Source organism: Leucoraja erinacea, chromosome 18 (assembly GCF_028641065.1).
Source record: "Leucoraja erinacea ecotype New England chromosome 18, Leri_hhj_1, whole genome shotgun sequence".
Classification (NCBI taxonomy): Eukaryota; Metazoa; Chordata; class Chondrichthyes; order Rajiformes; family Rajidae; genus Leucoraja; species Leucoraja erinaceus.
The window spans coordinates 34,079,299-34,103,226 of NC_073394.1; the positions used below are offsets into that span (position 1 = coordinate 34,079,299).

Genomic DNA, 23,928 nt, shown 5'->3' on the forward strand with positions numbered 1-23,928 from the left:
CCTCCACTTCTAATAAAGGGTCTTTGACCTAGAATGTTAACTCTGTTTCTCAGATGCTGCTTGATTTGCTAAGCATTCCAAGCATTTTTGGTATTTGGCTTTTAATCTTCACTTTTCCTCAGATGACCAAGGCAATACCGGGAGCAGGTCAATTAATTTAATCATAAACAGAATTCAATCTCTTACCTTGTCGGAGATGCTATTGTTTTCCGGATGGTATCTCCGATCGCTCTGTGGGCCAACATCATGGAGCTGGCAGCCTTGCTCGAGATTGACTTTGAGCCCCATCATGGGGTTGTGGACTTACAATTGGAGCCTGCGATCCCTTGCCTGGCATCGCGCTCCAACCGTGGCCTGCCGATTTCAACATCGAGAAGGGGTAACAAGCAGTAAACAGAGTAGGGATGTAAGGTTACTTTAAGTAGGATTTGAGAGAATGGACAGGATATGGAAGCTTCAGCTATTCACAATTTACTTTGGTGATTTACTTGAACATTTTTTTTGTTTCAAAGTCCTTTAATGAAATCCAGGTAGGTATTTTTTGTACCCAATATTGGTTGGTAAATTGTAATGAAGACATAAAATCTCTGCCTTGAAATGTATTCAGGTTAAGTGAATGGGTAAAAGAATGGTAAATTAACATAAAACGAAGAAATGATGGGACAAATTTTAAAAAGAAAAATAGTAAGATTAAACGAGAACTTACCAGTTTGAAGTTTGATCTGTATTTTATGAGGAGGAACGTTGAGGGAATACGTGAAGAACCCGCTTCCAACGCATGCGTGTCATTCTTCAAAGCAGCGGTGTGAGGTCACAGGAACCTATAATGATCTAACATAGATAGTTTTTAAGATTATTCAAAGAGATACCAGTTTTTGATATGATCATAAGAGGGTGGGAGCGGAGGGCACTTATTCCCTGAACGTTCCTCCTCATAAAATACAGATCAAACTTCAAACTGGTAAGTTCTCGTTTAATCTTACCATTTTACTTCGGAGTCACGTGAGTGACTTCGTGAAGATTTCAAAGCTCTGTGACCTCATGCCGTGGAACGAGTCCATGCTTCACAACTGCCTTGGGTATTGGGAGAGAGCATCATTAGTAATTTTAAAACACAATTATACAAAGAGTTGTGTGGTATAACGAAAAAATATATACATTTTTTAAAATTGAGAATCATAGCCCTGTGACCTTTCGGGCAAATTATATTGTTGAACGTAAAATGGTTTCTGAATACAATGATGGCTCCAAAAAATAACTGGTTTATTATAAAACCTGTGGAAAACCCTTTTGGATGACCATCCTGCCATTCTGAGGATTTGGTCTGTGGGTACCTGTAGAACTTTTGCTGTGGATGTTGCTGCAGCCCTGGTGGAATGAGAGTTAAAAACATTAGTGTCTATTCCTGCCATCTTTAGGACATATTTGAGCCACCTTGATATAGTTTGGGTCGTGACCCTTTCATGCGGTTTCTTGTAAGAGATAAACAACGCCATTCTCTGACCTCGAATGCTCTTAGTATATTCTATGTATTGTTGGATGTGTCTTGCTATACACAGTCGTTCGTCATATGGGTATACCATAAATTCAAACACTTGACCCGATGAACCTGGTCTGTTTTCTTTTATTAAATCCTGTATGACAAACACCAGTTTCTCGGGTGAGATGATCAGGGAGTCCAGGCTCAGTTTGCTTAATGGCTGGACTCGTTGTGCGGTAAATAACACCATGAGCATAACCATCTTCATGGTCCGTTACTGAAGTGACAATGCTGTTATGGGCAAATAGACGCCGAATAGTGGAGAGTGAAGATGATCTCCTTCGACCTCCCTTCGACTATGATGAAGACTATCTACGACTACCTTCGACTACCTTCGATTACCCTCGAGTAACATGGCGACCTACTACAACTTACTACGACTAAACCTACGAGTAAAAGATGTATCGATTTTTTCCATGGCGACCTTTTTTTACTCGCGGGCATTTTTTAACTTATGCCGCGACCTAGCTGAGGCCTTGGGTACACAGAGACCACACTCGAGCATGAAGGAGAGTTATGAAGACCTCCTACGACCTCGTGTCGACCATCCTGCGACATCCTGTATGAGTCTAGGGCAAACACGCCAGAACTCGCGGATTAGGTCACCCAAGTGCGACAGACCCTGAAGCCTTCTATGGAAGTAGAGGTGGTGGTGTGCTTTCTTGGTCATTGCTTCAATATGGGTGGTCCAGGAGAAGTTGTTGGTGATATTTATTCCAAAGAATTTGAAGTTTTCAACCATCTCTACTTATACACCATCAATGCAAGTGGTAACCATTGTGGGGGGATGATTTTTGTGTGTAAGTGATTATTTTAGTTTGTGTCCAAGATGGCTGTCGGAAGGGAGATTGTACGCTGGTGCGGTTTAGCTGCCGCTGCTCTCTCTTCACATTGTGCTTTTGATTTTTTTTGTCTTTGGATCAAATTCTGTCTTTAATTTGTGTATTGGTGATGTCTTTATTATTTATTTTACTCCGATTATATGTTTTTTACTCATGTTAAATTCTGTATGGTGTCCTTGAGACTTTTGAAAGGCACCCATAAATAAAATTTATTATTATTATTATTTGTACCGTGTCGCTTCCTGAAGTCAATCGCTATTTCCTTTGTCTTGCTGACGTTGAGAAAAAGGTTGTTGTCTTGACACCAGGACATGGGGTTCACAATCTCCTTTCTGTACTTCGTCTTATCGTTATTTGATATCTGGCTCACAATGGTGGTGTCGTCTGTGAATTTATAAATTGAATTAGATTTATACATGGCTTCACAGCCATGGGTGTACAAGGAGTAAAGAAGGGGGCGGGGCTGAGAACGCATCCTTGTGGAGCATCAGTGTTGAGGATGATCTTGGAGGATGATTTGTCCCCTCACTGTCCCCTTTCCATGTGGGGCATCAGTGTCGAGACTTATTGTGGAAGAAGTATTGGCACTTGAGTCCACTGATTGTGGTCTGTGAGGTCAGAAAGTCAAGGATCCACTGGCAGATGAATGTGCTGATTTGTAGGTCCAGGAATTTGGACATTGGTTTGAATGGGATTATGCTGTTGAAGCTGGAGCTATAGTTGATAGGTAGAAGTATTGCAGGATTTCTCTCTGTATCAGTCATATATCTGAATATTGGCTCAGCTATTCTGTTTCCTTTTTCTGATGACCATATCTTCCTGCTGTACATTTTGCAACCTACCTTCTTTTGTCTATTTATTTTGTCCGTTCTCACTTTTTAACATCCCCAGTCACTCATTGGCTAAATAATCTTGTTTTCTGCTTATTACATGATCACCCCGATTTTACCAACTCAGAAACATCCCCCCTTCCCCATCCTCCCTGAAATTCAATGAGCTGCTTTTGTCTCTTTCCCAGTTCTGATGAAGGGTCTTCATCCTGAAATCTTATCTCTGTGTCTCCCCATAGACAACCTGACTAACTGAGTAATTCCAGCAATTTCTACTTTTGTCTCAGATTTTTAGCATCTGCAGTTTATTATTAATTTTCTCTTGTTTTTTTTATGTCCTCCACTTCTAATAAAGGGTCTTTGACCTAGAATGTTAACTCTGTTTCTCAGATGCTGCTTGATTTGCTAAGCATTCCAAGCATTTTTGGTATTTGGCTTTTAATCTTCACTTTTCCTCAGATGACCAAGGCAATACCGGGAGCAGGTCAATTAATTTAATCATAAACAGAATTCAATCTCTTACCTTGTCGGAGATGCTATTGTTTTCCGGATGGTATCTCCGATCGCTCTGTGGGCCAACATCATGGAGCTGGCAGCCTTGCTCGAGATTGACTTTGAGCCCCATCATGGGGTTGTGGACTTACAATTGGAGCCTGCGATCCCTTGCCTGGCATCGCGCTCCAACCGTGGCCTGCCGATTTCAACATCGAGAAGGGGTAACAAGCAGTAAACAGAGTAGGGATGTAAGGTTACTTTAAGTAGGATTTGAGAGAATGGACAGGATATGGAAGCTTCAGCTATTCACAATTTACTTTGGTGATTTACTTGAACATTTTTTTTGTTTCAAAGTCCTTTAATGAAATCCAGGTAGGTATTTTTTGTACCCAATATTGGTTGGTAAATTGTAATGAAGACATAAAATCTCTGCCTTGAAATGTATTCAGGTTAAGTGAATGGGTAAAAGAATGGTAAATTAACATAAAACGAAGAAATGATGGGACAAATTTAAAAAAGAAAATAGTAAGATTAAACGAGAACTTACCAGTTTGAAGTTTGATCTGTATTTTATGAGGAGGAACGTTGAGGGAATACGTGAAGAACCCGCTTCCAACGCATGCGTGTCATTCTTCAAAGCAGCGGTGTGAGGTCACAGGAACCTATAATGATCTAACATTATCAGATTATCCTGTTTTTGCAAAACAGATTATCAAAGAGATACCAGTTTTTGATATGATCATAAGAGGGTGGGAGCGGAGGGCACGTATTCCCTCAACGTTCCTCCTCATAAAATACAGATCAAACTTCAAACTGGTAAGTTCTCGTTTAATCTTACCATTTTACTTCGGAGTCACGTGAGTGACTTCGTGAAGATTTCAAAGCTCTGTGACCTCATGCCGTGGAACGAGTCCATGCTTCACAACTGCCTTGGGTATTGGGAGAGAGCATCATTAGTAATTTTAAAACACAATTATACAAAGAGTTGTGTGGTATAACGAAAAAATATATTAATTTTTTTAATTGAGAATCATAGCCCTGTAACCTTTCGGGCAAATTATATTGTTGAACGTAAAATGGTTTCTGAATACAATGATGGCTCCAAAAAATAACTGGTTTATTATAAAACCTTTGGAAAAACCTTTTGGATGACCATCCTGCCATTCTGAGGATTTGGTCTGTGGGTACCTGTAGAATTTTTGCTGCGGATGTTGCTGCAGCCCTGGTGGAATGAGAGTTAAAAACATTAGTGTCTATTCCTGCCATCTTTAGGACATATTTGAGCCACCTTGATATAGTTTGGGTCGTGACCCTTTCATGCGGTTTCTTGTAAGAGATAAACAACGCCATTCTCTGACCTCGAATGCTCTTAGTATATTCTATGTATTGTTGGATGTGTCTTGCTATACACAGTCGTTCGTCATATGGGTATACCATAAATTCAAACACTTGACCCGATGAACCTGGTCTGTTTTCTTTTATTAAATCCTGTATGACAAACACCAGTTTCTCGGGTGAGATGATCAGGGAGTCCAGGCTCAGTTTGCTTAATGGCTGGACTCGTTGTGCGGTAAATAACACCATGAGCATAACCATCTTCATGGTCCGTTACTGAAGTGACAATGCTGTTATGGGCTACCAGCTCCTCAGCATGTTGAGAACGACACCCACGTCCCAGATTTCGGAGTACCTGGTTTTCTTACCAGGGGGTGCGTTCCCACCGTGTGCCGCTCCGTTCCTTGTCATAGGTAATTGGAGAGTGCACTTCTGGTACTATTGATGGCACTGTAGCTCCATCGATTATCATAATGGAGGCTTGTTAAAATTCCAATACGGCCAGAATGTTCTTGGCCTTTTGGTCGAGGTTGTTGTCCAAGCAGTATATGCCCCATTTCTTGATGTGTCCAAGGTACTGCTTCCGTGTTGACAGTCTTAGTGCAGATGAGATGAGATTCATCGTCCTGTCTGACAGCCCCATGCCGTGTAGTGGGTCTTTTAGACTCTACAAATCAATAAATCCATAGTCTTATGGCATGGATGACTGCCCCCAGTCACTGGATGAATTGATAAATTTGGCTATGTTCATGAGGGAACATGGTTCTAACACCATCCCCTGTATGACCGAATACCATGATTTAGTAGGCCAGTCGGGTACTCTGATAATTCCAGATGCCGAGTCTAGTTGAATTTTCCCTAGTACCCCATTGATGGGGCAGAACGGGGGAAATACACCACCCTATGGCTTTGTTTACATAACAATGCCAAGCTGGTTTTAGAATTTTAGTAAATAATATTGGGGCTGATGTTTGCCCCTTTGGTAAGCTCTATATTGCCAAAGTTCCCCCTCTTTTGAGTCAATGCCTGCCATATAGAAAAACCCAGCTGATACCAAGTCTTTATCAGTAATAAGAGTATCCATCTTAAAATGAATATCTTGAACGAATGTGTTTAGGGTTGAAAAGTCAATGATAATCCTGCAACCCTCATCTATTTTATTTTTAATAAATATGTTTGATACAAATTCTAATGTTCCATGAAAAGTATGCTCAATCACACCTTTTGTGTACAATTTTTGTAGCACCATGTGGGCTTTAGATTGTTTGGTTTATGTAAGGACAAAATGCCATTCTGGTGTATGTTGTACTGGGGTTATTGGGATGAGTAAATTCTATCAGATAACCCTGAATACTGCTGAGATTATATGGATCTGTAGTGATTATATACCATACATAACTGTAGTGTTGCAACCTCCCCTCCCCCACCATCGTGGGTCCCTTTTTAACAAAAGAAACCACACCCACCTACCTCCATGGTTACCGGTGGTTGTGTTATTTCCTTGGTTTTTTGAAAAGGGGGTTCTGGTTTGATATCTCTTGTTCGGGGTTGTGTGGGAGGTTGAGGCTTCCGCATCTTCCAGGGTGGCCGGCCTGGCCATACCCTAAAAAGGATACTGCGGGTTATATTGATTTCTGGCACTGCCACTGGTATGAGCCACATTTTTTATGGCCTTGCATGTGGCTGGTATCGTGCTCCAAAATAGGCCCTTGCGCTGGCCTTGATGAGCCCCAGTGTCTTGCTTCGTCCACCCACGGTTCTTTGTTTGCAAATGGTAGCATTTTAGGGTCCCAGAGCTGGCTGAATGGCAGCCTTCCACATGTAGTTCAGCTCATATTGCATATTACTAAACAGAGCTAGAGCGTCTTGATGGTCTTTGGTTACCTCCGTTTAGTCCAGGGTGCGGGTGTATGCTGTGATCCCTTCCGTCAATCCCTTTAAGGTTTTCTGGATCTTGAGGTCCTGGTTCCTGATGTTCGTCCCCATATGCTGCCAAATCCATTGGTTTACACTGGGCACCTGTAATGCCTCACCGTTGCCAGGTGGCAGATGTCTGGCCAGTCTCTGTAAATATTTCTTGTTGGCGTTTGTGGCCAGACATATAGTAATACTATTGCCATCCTGGATCCAAGTCTACCCATGTTTGACTTGGTTAAAGTAATCAGCCACCATGTCCAGCAGAGTCCCTGCTGTGTTAGGATCATGGGACGCTGTATTACCAGGCTCTGGCCCATCAGAGTCCTGCCTACTCTTTTTTATAGAGTTAGAGATCTCTAGGGTCCCGCACGGGGTACCCATGTGGGGCTTACCTCCTGCCCACTTGTCTTTTGTTCTGCGGACCCCTCTTGCAGGTCAGCCCAGAACTGACCCGCAGTGCTCCCCTCTGATGGGGTAGAAGCACTGTGCAGCCCTCAAAGAGGTACTGCTGTGGGTTTATCACGTTGGAGGAAAGGCTCCATACACCGCTTCTTCCCGCTCCAGCGCTCTCGGGCGCTGGTCGCCGGCGGTTATGCAAAGTCGGACCCTTCTGAGTCCACTACCTTGTTTGATTTGTGTCTAGCCTTACCGCTCGGCCGCATGGATCTGGCCGGTGCGGAGCCGACATTGGGCACAGCTGATCCCACTACGGTTGATCCAAGTGCCGCTGGCTGCTGCTGGCTGCCCGCTGCTCCACGGTCCTCCTTCTCCAGCTTTGTCCTTCCTTCCGTGGAGTGGATATGGCCGGTGTGGAGGACATCTGGCACAGCTGATTCCATCTAGCCCATTTCTTTAACCCGGCTCCAACGCTCTCAGCGCTCCTGGCTGCTCGTTTATCTCAGACCGCTGGGACCGACCCCCGTACTGACGGTACTGGTCCCTCGCGGTCGTTGCAGCCGGTCAACCCCACTCTAATGCCCTTAGTTCTGGGCACTCCTGCTTATATGGTCCTTAGATAAGGGACGTATCAGATATTAAAACTGATAATAAACAGCTACTATAGTTGATCTTAGCCAAAAGGCCAAGAAGCGATCTCTGTAACTAAAAAACCCGCTGGGACCGACCCCGGTACTCACATTACTGGTCCCTCGCGGTCGATTGCAGCCAGTCAACTGCACTGCAATGTCCTTGGCCTCGGCGCTGGCCGTTAGCGCTGCTTCCGAGAAATGAATTTTCCCCCCTGGTGCGGGAGCGAAGTCGGGCACAGGTGTTTTCCCTCTCCAGCATTCGATGTGCCGTTGCTGCTCCTGCCGCTGCCGGCTGCCGCTGCTGCTCCTGCCGCTGCCGGCTGCCGTTGCTGCTTTCCTGCCGGCTGCCTGCACTCCGCGGTTCTCCCGCCGGCTTTCTGCAGCTTACATGGACCCGGTCCATGTCTGCACCTAAAGGGTAAGTGAAGGAAACGCAGAGTCTCTTACCTGCTGTTCCCGACTTTTAATTCTCCCGCTGGTGAACGTCGTTCCCTGCGTGTCGGGTTCGAGCCGCTCGGACCGACCCCGGTGTTCACGGGCCTGGTCCTTCGTGGCAGTTCCGCAGCCGGTAAAACCCGGCTGTTCCTAGGGACCCCTTGGACCAACCCCGGTGCTTACCTTTTGAAGAAGGTTTTCGGCCCGAACGTCCCCAGTTCCTTTGCTCCATTAGTGCCGCTGCACTCGCTGAGCGTTTCCAGCCCTGCTGTGTACCCCCGGTACTTACAGCGCTGGTCCCTGCTCTCTGTCCTGCAGCCTCGGTGCTGGCCGCTAGCGACTGCTCCCAAGCCAGTCTCGCTTGAGACTGGCATACGGGACCTCTTTGCTTTGCTTCCTGGGCCGAGAAGTGAATTTTGTCGGTGCAGGAGCGAAGTCGGGCACAGGTTTTTCCCCTCCAGGGAACTCGTGCCGTTGCTGCTCCTGCCGGCTGCTCGCACTCCGCGGGTCTCCCCGCCAGCTTTCCGCAGCCTCCTAAAAGGTAAGTAGAAAAAAGGAACGCAGAGTCTCTTACCTGCTGTTCCCGACTTTCAAATTCTCCCGCTTGGGGAACGTCGTTCCCCCCTGTGTGACTCGTTGCAATGCGTGTAGCGATATGACACGCATGCGTTGGAAGCGGGTTCTTCACGAAGTCACTCACGTGACTCCGAAGTAAAATCAGAATGGTAAATTGTGTGAGACTAATGAATGCTGCTGTTCATAAACATCTGTATCACACAAAAAAACACAAAATCTTAGCATAGATACAGCAAGTAATTGGGACGGAATCATCAAGTTCGCTGACGCCACCACTGTTGTGGGACGTATCACTGATGGAGATGAGTCGGTATAGAAGTGAGATCGACCGTTTGACCAAATGGTGCCAGCACAATAACCCGGCTCTCAACATCAGCAAAACCAAGGAAATGATTGTGGACTTTGGAAGGGGCAGGATGGGGACCCACAGTCCCGTTTATATCAACGGATCGATGGTGGAGGGGGTCAAGAGCTTCAAATTCCTGGGCATGCTTATCTCTGAAGATCTCTCCTGGTCCGAGAACACTGATGCAATTATAAAGAAAGCACATCAGCGCCTCTACTTCCTGAGAAGATTATGGATAGTCGGTATGTCAAGGAGGTCTCTCTCGAACTTCTACAGGTGCACAGTAGAGAGCACAGTAGAGAGCATTGCATCGTGGCTTGGTACGGCAACTTGAACGCCCAGGAGCGAAAAGACTGCAAAAAGTTGTAAACACTGCCCAGTCCATCATCGGCTCTGAGCTCCCTACCATCAAGGGGATCTATCAAAGATCCGCACCATCCTGGCCACTCACTCATCTCCCCGCTGCCTTCAGGTAGAAGATACAGGAGCCTGAAATCTGCAACATCCAGGTTCATGAACAGCTTCTTCCCCACAGCCATCAGGCTATTATACTCAACTTGAACAAAACTCTGAATATTAATAGCCCATTGCACTTTATCTGCTTATTTATGTGTGTGCGTGTGTGTATATATATAATAATAATAATAATGCATTTTATTTGCTGGCGCCTTTCTGGACACCCAAGGACACCTTACAGGACATAAAATCACAATACATTTATCAATATTAAAATCAAGTTGATTAAAAACAAAAACAAAAAAAAAAATACACAAAACATTTTAAGTCATTAGCATCAGGGTGCACATGGTGGAAGTTATGTCGGGTATGCTAACCTAAACAGGTGTGTTTTGAGTTGTGATTTGAATTGATCGATAGTGTCCAGGTGACGGATGGGAGGTGGGAGAGTGTTCCAGAGACGTGGGGCAGAGCAGCTGAAGGCTCTGGCACCCATGGTGCTGAATCTAAATGTGGGGACAGTTAAAATTGCAGCTGAGGAGGAACGAAGTGACCGGGAAGGAGTGTATGGTAGCAGCCGGTCAGAGAGGTATTGGGGAGCAAGGTGGTGTAGGGCTTTGAAGGTCAGCAGTAAAATCTTGTAGTTAATCCGGTGGTGCACAGGGAGCCAGTGGAGCTGAGTGAGGATGGGTGTGATGTGGTCCGATGATCTGGTGCGGGTGATGATCCGGGCTGCAGAGTTCTGAATGCATTGGAGGCGAAGAAGAAGTTTATTGGAGGTGCAAGTGAGGAGGGCATTGCAGTAATCGATGCGGGATGTGACCAGAGTGTGGGTGAGGACTTTTGTATTGTCTTTGTAGAGGGAGGGGCGGAGTCTGGAGATGTTGCGGAGATGAAAGTATGCAGAGCGTGTGATATTGCTGATGTGGGGGCCAAAGGAAAGTGTACTGTCCAGAATGACGCCGAGACTTTTGACATGGGAGGAGGTGGGTATGGGTGAGCCATCAACTGAAATGGTGAACGGGTGGGTTTTGGAGAATATGGACTTTGAGCCAATTAGCATGATGTTTGTTTTATTTCCATTGAGTTTTAGAAGGTTGAGTGACATCCAGTTGCTGATAGCTTGAAGACAGGTGGTGAGGGCAGTTGGGGGAAGGGAGGTGTTTGGTTTTGTGGAGAGGTAAAGTTGTGTATCATCTGCGTAGCAGTGAAAATTGATTCCAAAATGACGGAGAATATTGCCAAGAGGTTGAATATAGATGATAAGAAGCAGTGGCACCAGCACCGATCCCTGAGGAACATCATGTATATATATATATATATATATATATATATATTCAATGGTATATGGTCACACTGATCTGTTCTGTATTTATTTATGCCTACTATATTCTGTTGTGCTGAAGCAAAGCAAGAATTTCATGGTCCTATCTGGGACACATAACAATAAACCCTCTTGTATCTTGAAAATTGAATGCCTTTCTGGCAAGATGGATGGAGGATAGAAGTAGGGGTGACTTTATAACTGGACCTTGGTTTCCTGGATTATATCTGTATCATTTTGATCTTATTGATTCTGGAAGTGTATGCTTGCCTAGAAGGTAATGCAAAGCTTTGCTAGATAAATTCCAGGAATGAAGAGCTGTGTCATGAAGTAAGATTGCATTGGATTGTGCATTACATAGTCAAGGCCTGCATGACCGCTGCAGGGAACAGAGAATTGAAGGCCTTGGAATAAAGGGTCTACTATTAAGATTTGGATGAGAAGGAATTTCTCCATTCATCTATGTAAAATTTCTCCCTGGAAGCTGTGGATGCAGATGCTGGGACATTGTTGCTTTTGGCATTCAGGCTAAATTTCTTGACAAAAATGCAAAATTGGACAAAGAAAAATCAATAATTGTGTTAGAATGTTTTATCCCCAAAATTTCCATTAAAACAGGATAGCACTCAAATCGACACAACTTCTGAAATATTACGGTGGAACAATAAGTAAAAGGCCATGGCTTTTAAAGTAAAATGTCCCATAGCAGCCAGACAGCAGCAATACACATTTTTTTAAAGCAGCATTTCATCTATTTTTGGTGCACAGCCATCACTTGGTTCAGAGATGATATTGATTTGAGGAACCTATGAAAGTTTTAAAATTGGCTAAAAATATATTTGAAACAGTTACAGTTAGCTTACAAGAAGAAACATATACTAAGTAGAGTCTTGTTTTTTCCCCCCAACAGAAGCTGCAGACTATTGTAATTGCTGCTTATTTGACAAGCTTTGCAGAGGAAAGGTGAAACTAAAGGATCCATCCTCATGGCAGCCACAGAGCTCCTGTAGAGGTGAGGGGAAATGTTGGGGAGGATAAAAACATGATCTTTAGTATGTGTGGACATTCCCCTGTGCAATCCATTGTCCTGATAGAGGTCTGCTGCGGACTTACCTCCGTGGAGCTGGCCGGCTTCGGGGCGTGGAGAGCGGCGGTGGCGCGTTGCTGCGGCCCGGCTCCGGTGGATGGAACACCGGGAGCTCGCGGATCCCCGGTGTGAGGCTGCTTTGTGGGGCACTGGCAGCGGCGACTTCTCCCGCCCGAATTGCGGGGTTGAGAGTGACCTGGAGGGGGGCCCTACAACGCCCGGCGCGGCCTTAATTTGCCGCGGACTAGCGCCCGCCGAGGGCTTTGACCTCGACTTCGGGAGGGAAATGGAATGCAGGGGAGAGACAAGAACTTTGCCTTCCATCACAGTGAGGAGGAGAGCCACTGTGATGGATGTTTATGTGAATAGTGTTGGTGTGTGTTTTGGTTCTTTTATTGTATAGCTGCTGAAACTACATTTCGTTTGAACCTCATGTGAGGTTCAAATGACAAATAAAGGTATTGTATTGTATTGTATGGGCTATGAATGGCCACACACCAATGTGGGATGATCAATAAACCATTGATTGGAGTATAATCATTGAAGTGCATACAATTAAATGTGTGCAAGAATAGATATGACAGGATGAAATAGACGTTTTTTTTGTGTTGTTAGTTCTATGATCTCCCGGTGGCTCAGCACTTCAAATCCTCCTCCCATTCCAAATCCGACCTTTCTGTCCTGGGCCTCCTCCATAGCCAGAGTGAGAACCACTGTAAATTGGAGGAGCAGCACCTCATATTTCTCTTGGGCTGTTTGCACCCCAGCGGTACCTTTGAATGAACATTGTCTTCTCTAATTTCAGGTAGTCCTTACTTTCTCCTCCCCTTCTCAGCTCCCCCTCAGCCCTCTGGCCCCACCTCTTCCTTTCTTCCTCCTCCCCCACCCTCACATTAGTCTGAAGAAGGATTTTGACCCGAAACGTTGCCTATTTCCTTCGCTCCATAGATGCTGCCTCACCCGCTGAGTTTCTCCAGCACTTTTGTCTACCTTAGACTTTCATTAATATCTCTAGTATGTAAATGAATAAGTTGAAAACTTGACAGTCATGTATAATTTTGTCAATGGTTGATATTGTTTAGAAATAATGGTCTTTAATTTATTCTATGGGAACCATTTGCTGTGCAGCTGTGATGAGTTATTTGTTACTATTTTAGTTTGTTATTTGAGTGCATTCAATGAACGTTTAAATAGAAAAAGTCAATCAAATATAGCTTAGTTTTAACGTTAATAATATTTGCATTGCAATACTATGCATTGAAAATTATATTGAAAATAATTAAAGCATAAATTTGTTGATTTTTTTAAGATCAATTACAACAATCAAACATTTAAAAATACAATTTGCATACCCTCTGCTCATTCAACAAATGAGTCTTCTAAATTTATGCAAAAAAATGCCCTCCATAATGTTTGGGACAGAGACCCATCATTTTTTTATTTGCCTCTGTACACCACAATTTGAGATTTGTATTAGAAAAAAAAAATCACATGTGGCTAAAATGCATATTGTCAGATTTTAATAAAGGGTTTTTTAATACATTTTGGTTTCGCCATGTGGAGATTACAGCAGTGTTTATACATAGTCCCCCCATTTCAGGAGACCATAATGTTTGGGACACAGCTGTGTCATGTAAATGAAAGCAGTCATGTTTAGTATTTTGTTGCATATTCTTTGCATGCAATGACTGCTTGAAGTCTGTGATTCATGGAATCACCCGTTGCTGGGTGTCTTCTCTGGTGATGCTCTGCCAGGCCTGTATTGCAGCCATCTTTAGCTTATGCTTGTTTTGGGGGCTAGTCACCGTTAGTTTTCTCTTCAGCATATAAAAGGCATGCTTAATTGGGTTCAGATCGGGTGATTGACTTGGCCACTCAAGAATTGACCATTTTTTAGCTTTGAAAAACTCCTTTGTTGCTTTAGCAGTATGCTTGGGATCATTGTCTTGCTGTAGAATGAACCACCGGCCAATGAGTGTAGAGGCATTTGTTTGAACGAGCAGATAGGATGTGTCCATAAACTTCAGAATTCATTATACTACTACCATCAGCAGTTGTATCATCAATAAGGATAAATGAGACAGTATCTTCAACCTGCCCAGGCCATAACACCCCCACCACCGTGTTTCACAGATGAGGTAGTATGCTTTGGATCTTGGGCAGTTCCTTCTCTCCTCCATATTTTGCTCTTGCCATCACTCAGATATAAGTTAATCTTTGTCTCATCTGTCCACAATACCTTTTTCCAGAACTGTGGTTGCTCTTTTAATTACTTCTTGGCAAACTTACCTGGCCATCCTATTTTTGTGGTTAACCAGTGGTTTGCATCTTGCAGTGTAGCCTCCGTATTTCTGTTCATGAAGTCTTCTGCGGACAGTGGTCATTAACAAATCCATACCTGAAGAGTGTTTCTGATCTGTCGGACAGGTGTTTGGGGATTTTTCTTTATTGTAGAGAGAATTTTTCTGTCATAAGCTATGGAGGTCTTCCTTGGTCTGCCAGTCCCTTTGAGATTAGTTAGCTCACCAGTGCTCTCTTCTTAATGATGTTCCAAACAGTTGATTTTGATAAGTCTAAGGTTTGACTGATGTCTGTGACAATTTTATTCTCGGTTCTCAGTCTGATAATGGCTTCTTTGACTTTCAATGGCACAACTTTGGTCCTCATGTGGATAAACAGCAATAAACGTTTCCAACGGTGATGGAATGACTGGAGGAAAGACTAAGGTGTTGAGCGCTCTCTTATACCTGTATGAAGGAGGCAATTAAACATACCTGAGCAATTACATACACCTGTGAAGCCATGTGTCCCAAACATTATGGTGCTCTGAAATGGGGGGGGGCATTATGTCTAAACACTGCTGTAAGCTCTACATGGTGAAACCAAAATGTATACAAATACCTTTTATTAAAATCTGACAATGTGCAGTTTAACCACATGCTATTTTTTCTATTACAAATCACATTGTGGAGTACAGAGGCAAATAAAAAAAGGATGGGTCTTTGTCGCAAACATAATGGAGGGCACTGCAAAAAGCAAAATTCAACATGGCCCAAGATACTTACATTTTTAAGCGGTTTCTTAAGGTTATAGCGGTCAATATACATGTATATTTTGAACAACTGTATTTTTTGTCTTTAGCAATACTTAGTAACACGATTAGAATATCTAAAAGCATATATTTTTGATACTATGTTTATTATAAATGACGTGCTGTCATTTATTTAGAGCAATACCCCATTCTAAGAGTCTCATTCAAGGCAGATGTACAAATAATGGTGTAACATTCGAAGATGGAATTTATCTTTGGAACAGCAATGGCCTTAACCCTGATGAGCACATCATGGAGTAGTTCAGTAATGGTAAGAGGAGAATAAGTTGCAAGCTATATTTAGTTACTTGTCATTATTTTTGTAATACAGATTTCTTTTAATGCAGGTGAATAGTTCAACGACACAGACATTACAAGGTTTATTTCTTGCACAGAATATAAATCCAGATATTTACGAATTTCAAGGTAAAACTTGAGTATGTAACAGAAAATAAAGCAAATACTAGACTAAGTGGGATCCGTCGGGTCCCTGTCACACAGGAGGCTTGGTCCCCCAACGCAATATTCCACCACTCACCATAGCTCCCAACTGCACAGGCACAGCTCATTTCCCCTCTTCCCTAGCACTCTCTCCCCCTCCTCTTCACCCTCCCTCATCTTCACCTCTCATCCTCCCGTTCCCCAATCCCTCACTCACCTCTCTGTCCCTCTCCCTTCCCCTACCCTCAGTCACTCCCTCCCTCCCTCCAAAACTCCTTCCTCCCTACCCCCTCCTATGCCTCTATCCCCCACCTCCCCACTACACACCGCCTACTATCCACCCCACCATCCCTCCTCACCTCGCCCACTGCCCTCCTCTCCCTCTATTCCCCACTTCCTACCCCCTCCTCTACTCCCCCTCATCTACTGCCCCCTCTCCTCTTCCTCTATTCCCCTCCTCCCCCACTGTACCTCCTCCCTCCTCACCTCCTCCCTCTTCTTTTTCCTCTCTTACCCTCCCCAATCCCTCCCTCCCCTTTCCTTTCCCCCACCCTCAGTCACTCCCTCCGTCCATAACTCCTCTCCCCTCCCTACACCCCTCCTCTCCCTCTATCCCCTTTCGACCCCCACTCTCCCTCCCCAGGATCTCGTGGTTGCCACTCCTCTCCCTTCTTGTGTGCACCGGAGGAACATCAGCCGTCAGGATGCACCAGCAGCTACGGCCACGCCGGCGTGCGGGTGGAGGGAGGTGGGGGTGGCATTAGAGCTCGGAGAATAGACGGGGGAAGTACCATGGGGGAGAGAGGAGTATCACGGGGATGGGGGCTGGAGCCAGCGAGGGGGAACAGAGGGGAAGGAGCTGGAGTTGTGATGGCAGTGTGTTTAGGAAGCTGGATGGTCTCCGCCGGGATCAGATTCTCCGCTTTCCGTTTGGCGACATCTCCGCGTTGCGCCGGGCCAGGCCGCACAAAAAAATGTGTCCGGTTGGAGACTTCCGTCGGCCACCTACAGCGTCCCTCAGCTCCAGTAAAGACACTATGATGCGTGGAGTGACAGGAGAAGAGACCAATCCTCGTGGCGCTGACTGGCAGGAGAAGAGATCGATCTGCACACGCGCGGTTTTTAAGATTTTTAAACCTCGCTAACGTTTTTAATATACCACAGTTGGAACAAAACTCGCAGCACAGGAGGACAGTGAGTAAGCTGGCGTAAATTCATAGCGCTAACGCGCACTGTTTTTGCGCAAATAGTAAAACCACACAAACCAGAAGAGCACAAGATCAGAGTTTTAGTTATGTGTAGATTTTAGAAAATTGAAAATCAAGAGTTTTTTGAATGAAAGAATTTGGGATTTTAGAAGGAAGTTTGGGTATTAAAGAAAAAAACTATAGGTCCAACTGTGAAGACTAAGAAAGGAGTTGCTTATGTATAATGAAAAATACACCTCCACTGACCCTTGTGGAAAAGCATTTTCCACTTTGTAAAAAGGCTAGCACCGTCTCTGTACATTGATTTAAGCCATTTTCTTATTCATCTGCTATTCATCCATTAATTTTATGGGCCTCTATTTTGTTAATTAGTCTTTTGTGTGAAACTCATGCAGTGTGCATTTCCATATTTGTACTAATGACATTGTTTACTCTGATATTGTAACTCCAATAGAGTCCGGCTAGCCATGTCAGTCACCAGGGAAAGCTTTTAAAGTCGATGGGGAAAGGGTAGAGAATAGAACTGATATAAAAATGAAAAATGGTGGAAATTATTTTGTATTAATGTTATTTTTGACTGCAGCCCGATTTTGATTGGTGTTTTCAGGCCTTCGTTTCCGTTTGCCAAAATGTCTGTGCCAATCATAATGTCCAACTAGTTATGTATAGATTTTAGAAAATTGAAAATCAAGAGTTTTTTGAATGAGAAGAATTTGGGATTTTAGAAGGAAGTTTGGGTATTAAAGAAAAAACTATAGGTCCAACTGTGAAGATTAAGAAAGGAGTTGTGGTGGCCTTACACATTAATGAAAAGAACGGTGGACTTACTGCATTGAATAATATTCCTCCGTTCCCTGCATATGCACAAAAGCCTGTTAAATGCCACTATATTCCCTGCTTTAACCATCACCCTGAACAGCATGTTCCAGACACCCACCACTTTTTGTAAAATTAAAAACTTGCCCTGCACATCTTCTTTAAACTTCTCTCCTCTCAGCTTAAAGTCATGCCCTCTGGACTTTGATATTTTCACCCTGTGAAAAAGTTTCTGATTGTCTCCAAGGACCATGGTTCCATTCTATTCCCCCCCCCCCCCCCCCCCCCCCCCCCCCCCCCCCCCTTATCCAATCTCTATTGACCTGCATCCGAGGTAGGCAAAAATGCTGGAGAAACTCAGCGGGTGAGGCAGCATCTATGGAGCGAAGGAATAGGTGACGTTTCGGGTCGAGACCCTTCTTCAGACTGATGTGGGGGTGGGGTGGGAGGGGCGGGAAGAAGAATAGAAAAGTCGGAGACAGGGCTGTGGGAGAACTGGGATGGGGAGGGGAAGGAGGGAGAATGTAAGGACTACCTGAAATTGGAAAAGTCAATGTTCATACCGCTGGGGTGTAAACTACCTAAGCAAAATATGAGGTGCTGCTCTTCCAATTTGCGGTGGGACTCACTCTGGCCATGGGGGAGACCTAGGACAGAAAGGTCGGATTTGGAATGGGAGGAGGAGTTGGTGCTTAGTCACCGGGAGTAAAGGTTGGTTAATGCGAACTGAGCAGAGGTATTGGGCGAAACGATCGCTAAGTCTGCGCTTAGTCTCACCGATGTAGAGCAGTTGGCACCTAGAACATCAGATGCAATAGATGAGGATGGAGGAGGTGCATGTGAACCTCTGCCTCACCTGTGTTGATTTGTAGTCCTTATAGTAACAGTGACCTTACACCATGTCAGAATATATAGATTTTATTGGTTACAAGCAATACAACTTCTCTCTTAAGAGTTCACTTTAAACTAACGGAATGCAACAGACCGCAATGCTAACAAGCTAGTGGGCGTAACTACAAATGCCATGACAAATAACATGAGTCACTAATCTACTACCCCCCTCTTAAAGAATCAATAACAATATATACCCATAACTAAGCAAAGCAAGTATCACAACCGATGACAGACTGGTGGAAAGTTAAACATAGTCCGGATACTTCACGACCAGCACCTGTACGATAGAGGCCATCTTCATTCTTTATCTCCAGGTAAAGAGCAGGCGTCTTCACCGTTGTGGGGTAGTGGACCAACGTCCCTGGAGTCGAAGCAGGAGCCTGTGGCGCAGGCGAAGATGGAACAGACAGAGGGACTGTCACAGGCATGGATTGTTGTGCTGGCAAGAGCATGCGAGGGTCACTAGATGCAGATTGAAATGAACTTGTACGATCCGGATAATGAGGAGGGATTGGCTTGTTCACAGGCAGAAGATGTTGCCTGTTGCGTCGGCAGGTGCCGCCATAGGCTCTAACAATGTATGAGCGTGGCTCCGAAGCAAGGCCAGAAATTATCCTAATAAGGTCATGGCCTTTGTCAGTCTGTAAGCGGACCAGTTGGCCTTTGGTCAATGGTGGCAGTGGCCTACTAGCCTTGTCGAACTATTTCTTTTGAGTGTCACCTCTCTGTTGCAACCTGAATTGAACCTCCTCAGGTGGAAAAAACTTGTGGGATTAATGCTTGCTCTGCTATGGGCAGTGTGGTACGGGTCTTCCTTGATAATAATCTTTGAGCAGGTGAACCCAAGGCAGGGTCACGGGAAATGTTGCGTAAGTTGAGTAAATCCAGGAATATGTCAGATTTAGCTCTGTTAGAGCGTTCCATGAGCTGTTTCGCAGTTCTGACAGCCCGTTAGACTGTGGATATTCAGGGCTACTGGTGATGTGGTGAAAATTCCAGCGTCTAGCAAACGCTCTGAATTGTTGGCTGGTGAACTGACTACCGTTGTCAGTCAGCAGCTTGCCTGGAGATCCGTGGACGGAAAAATGACGAGATAATTTCGAAATCACACCGCTGGACGTGGGATTGCTGAGAAAATCAATGTCGAACCATCCTGAATACGAATTCACGAGCACCAGGTACTGCTTGCCGTGCCAGTCAAATAAACCGGCTGCCACTGTAGACCATGGGAGTGCAGGTACAGGATGTGGCAGAAGTGGTTGCTTTTGTTGATGAGGCGCCAAGACTATTGCACACAGCACAAGCTGCCACATTTTCGTTGATGTATTTGGCCATACCAGGCCTGTAAAACATGCTTTTCGCCCGTGAAACAGTGGCTTCAGCACCTGGGTGTCCTGCATGAACAGCGTCAAAATACCGGTGATGCAACGAAACAGGAACCACGGCCTTGTGTCCTTTTAAAACAATACCGTCTTGTAGCACTAGCTCATCTTGAACAGGGAAGAATGGCCGGGCTGGCAATGGAACGTTGTAGTGTTTGTCTGGCCAGCCGTGCTTAATGACAGAAGTTAGCGACTATAGGGTCTTGTCAGTGGTAGTGTGGGCAACCAGATCCTCCATCCAAGATGAAAGGATGAAGGATACAGTCATCACAATAAAGTCGTCATCCTGCGAGGGGAGATCCACGCAGGTCTTCCGAGGTGCACGTGAAAAAGTGTCCGCCAGGTGCATATCCTTTCCACGTTTGTAGTTCAGGACTATGTCATATTTTTGAAGTTGCAGTAACATCCATTGTAGGCGCACTGGAGAGCTTTGAATAGGTTTATTGAGAATGCTGATCAGAGGTTGGTGGTCGGTTTCAATTGTAATAGTGCGGCCAAACATGAAATCGTTGAACTTTTTGCAGGATAACACAACCGCTAACAGCTCTTTTTCAATTTGGACGTATCGTTGTTCTGTGTCAGACATGGTGCGCGAGGCATAGGTGACAGATCTATTGCCATGGCCATCATTCTGAAGACATACAGTGCCCAGCAGGTGTTGTGAGGCGTCACATGTAAGTGTAATAGGTAGTTTAGGATCAGAGTACGCTAGAGTAGGATTGCCAGACATCTGCCATTTATGAGTGTCGAATACTGCCTGTTGTTGTTCATGCCAGGTCCAAGCAGAGTCTTTGTGTGTGAGTTGGCGCAATGGGGCTGATATTTTGCTGAAATCCGGAATGAATTTGCTCAAATAGTTAGCCATGCCAAGGAACCTCTGCAAACTGGGCACATCCGTGGGTGCTGGAAGCTCATTAATAGCACTGGTTTTCGCTGGATCCGTTTTCAGGCCGTCCTAGGTAAAAATATGGCCTAAGTATTTTACCTCATTCACTCGGAATCTGCATTTTTTGGGATTGAGCTTGAGATGGATGGCCTCGGCACGCTTCAACACTTTTGTCAGATTGGCATCGTGCTCCTCAACCGTTTTTCCAGCAATAAGGATATTGTGTACCACGATAGAGCATGGGTACACTGCAAGCCTTTTCAGGGCTCCTGCAACGGCGACTTCTCCCGCCCGAGTTGCGGGGTCGAAGAGCTCCTGGAGCGGGGCCTAACATCACCGCCCCGCGCGGCTTGGAATGGCCGCGGGACTCTGCGAGCGCACGCCGGGGGCTCCAACATCAAGAACCCGGTGTGCGATCTTGCACCACCCGGCGTGGCTTTAATGGCCGCGGGACAATCGCCATCGCCAGCCGGGGGCTTTGACTTTGACTATGACATCGGGGGGGGGGGGGGGAGTGCAGTGGAGAGATAAGTTTTTTTTGGCCTGCAATGTGATGGATGTTTATGTAAAATGTAAATTATGTTGTGTTTTGGGTCTATTTGTTTGTAATGTATGGCTGCAGAAACGGCATTTCGTTTGGACCTCAAGGGGTCAAAATGACAATTAAATTGACTCTTGACTCTTGACTCTCTTGACTCTTGAAACAATTGTTCCATGGATTGTTGAAATACTTCAGTGGCAGAACGTATACCAAAGGGCATCCTCAGAAATTTATATTGTCCGAACGGAGTACTGAAAGTTGTCAGCTTGGAAGATTTATGTTCCAGTGGAATCTGCCAGAACGAACTCTTGTCATTAGCACTGTCTATACAGTCGCTTCAGCCATCTACGACACAATCTCGTCGACAGAACACATTGGATATCGCGGTCTTTTAATTACTGTATTAAAGTCCTTGGGGTTGATTCAAATCCGTATCTCATCTGTTCTTCTTAGTAGCGACAACCATTGAGGAGACCCAGTCAGGGTTCAGTTACGGGAGTAATCATACGAAGAGCCACCATTCTGTTAAGTTCACTTTGTACACGATCCCGCATAGTATAGGGAATCCTGTGAGCCGGACGAACAACTGGGGTTGTGTCAGGGTCAATAGTAATCGTGTATCTCACAGGCAACCTGCCCAGCTTGTCGTTAAACAAATCCTTGTATTGTGTTAAAATGTGATGTGTCAAATCACAACCTATATTCAGCGGACAGACAGAAGGGCTGAAGGAAATCAAACCCATGTCATGGCATGCATCGGCACCCAGTATGGATGGTACTTTCTCACGTACCACGTAGCAATGTAACTTTACTTGGCCGAGAGGGTGTAGTGGAGAACGATTAAACAAGATAAGTGATGCAGTTGTCTGAGTTAGAGTTTCTGTGTTTTGTGGCTATTGAAAGACAGCCAGCGACATAGCATTACAGCGTGCTCCACTATTAAACTTGAGATAAAGAGTTTTGTCGTTAATGAGCAAACCGACCTTGGGATCCAGCTTGTACGCTGAGCCAGACAAAGCATGTACATCAATTACTGTGTTATCACCATCTGTTTGCGCGAACTCGGAGCTTGGACAATCATCCTGGTTTAACGAGTTGACAGGCTCTCATTTGAAATCTGTTACCGTGTGACCGACAGCATTTGGCAAAATGGTTTATTTTATTGCAAAATCTACAGAGTTTTCCTTACACAGGGCACCGGTCGCGAACTGCAGTGTGTGAACCGCCACAATTAAAGCAGTTAGCAATCCATCTTGGGTTATTAGTTGGCCCCTGTAACAGTCGATGAGGAGTTTGATTAGACGCGCTGGCTGCATTGACTTCACGAGCAGCAGAATGTGTCAGTGATTTAAAGTGAGCATTGGTTAATTCAGCTATACGACAGCGGTTTTCAACAGCAGCTAAGGTCAGGTCAACTTCTCGCATAGTGTATCATTCAATATGCCATGTATCAAGTGGTCTCATATCAAACTATCTTCAATCTCTGAAATCGCATCGACTAGCGACATGCTTTAGTGCATTAACATAAAGCTCCACAGGTTCTCCTTGTTTTTGACACATTGAAAAAGATTTATGGCGTTCAATGCTCACACTAACTCGTAACTCACATAGTTGTTGGAATTTACGTAGGAGACATTCGGGATCACGGTTAGACTCTGCAGCAATCTGTACACCATTAGCGTCGACCCTAGCCGGTGCACAGTGAAATCTTCTGGCACATCGAGGAGCCTCAGTTTCCACGAAATTTAGGAGAATTGATGCACGAAGAGCAGGGTCAGCAGTTGGATCCGCCGCTCAATGAAGATTGAGAAATCCTCCTCGAATACACACCATCGCTCTGCAAGGTCTGCATCAAACACCAAGATCTCCGGTTTCCTGACAGCAGCAGCCATAACCGCAGTTAAAGAAATAAGCTATGATAAAAACAATAGAATCAATTGAGGAGTGAGTCCATACACTCTGACACCATGTTGATTTGTAGTCCTTATAATAACAGTTTCCTTACACCATGTCAGGATGGATAGATTTTATTGATTACAAGCAATACAACTTCTCTCTTAAGAGATTACTTTAAACTAACGGAATGCAGCAGACCAAGATGCTATCAAGCTAGTGGGCATAACTACAAATGCATGACTTATAACACGACTCACTAATCTACAATCTGGAAAGACTGCTTGGGTCCTTGGATGGAGTCCCTGTGCCTAGCATTTCCTGTGGTTGCAAGGGAAAGTACCCGGGGAGGGGGTGGTTTGGCTGGGAAGAGACAAATTGACCAGGGAGTTATAGAGTTATGGTCTCTGTGGAAAGCAGAAAGGGGAGCAGATGGGAATATGTGGCCAGTGGTAGGATCCCGATGGAGGTGGCGAAAATGGTGCAGGATTAACTTTCCCTTGCAACCGCATAATATGCTACACTTGTCGCTTTACCTCCCCCCTCGACTCCATCCAAGAACCCA

General features: G+C 44.8%; 1 protein-coding gene and 1 pseudogene across 2 annotated transcripts in view; one reads left to right on the forward strand and one right to left on the reverse strand.

Annotated features, from left to right (window-relative positions):
- LOC129705895 (astacin-like metalloendopeptidase) overlaps positions 1–23,928 on the forward strand; it is a 165,422-nt gene that overhangs the window by 9,519 nt on the left and 131,975 nt on the right. For both annotated transcript variants that reach the window (XM_055649791.1, XM_055649792.1), the window contains exons 2-4: positions 12,035–12,136; positions 15,440–15,573; positions 15,650–15,728. In XM_055649791.1, coding sequence (XP_055505766.1) covers positions 15,505–15,573; positions 15,650–15,728 — 148 coding nt within the window. In that variant the 5' untranslated portion in view covers positions 12,035–12,136; positions 15,440–15,504. The remainder of the gene's footprint in view (positions 1–12,034; positions 12,137–15,439; positions 15,574–15,649; positions 15,729–23,928) is intronic.
- On the reverse strand, positions 7,939–8,052 carry LOC129706012 (U2 spliceosomal RNA; annotated as a pseudogene).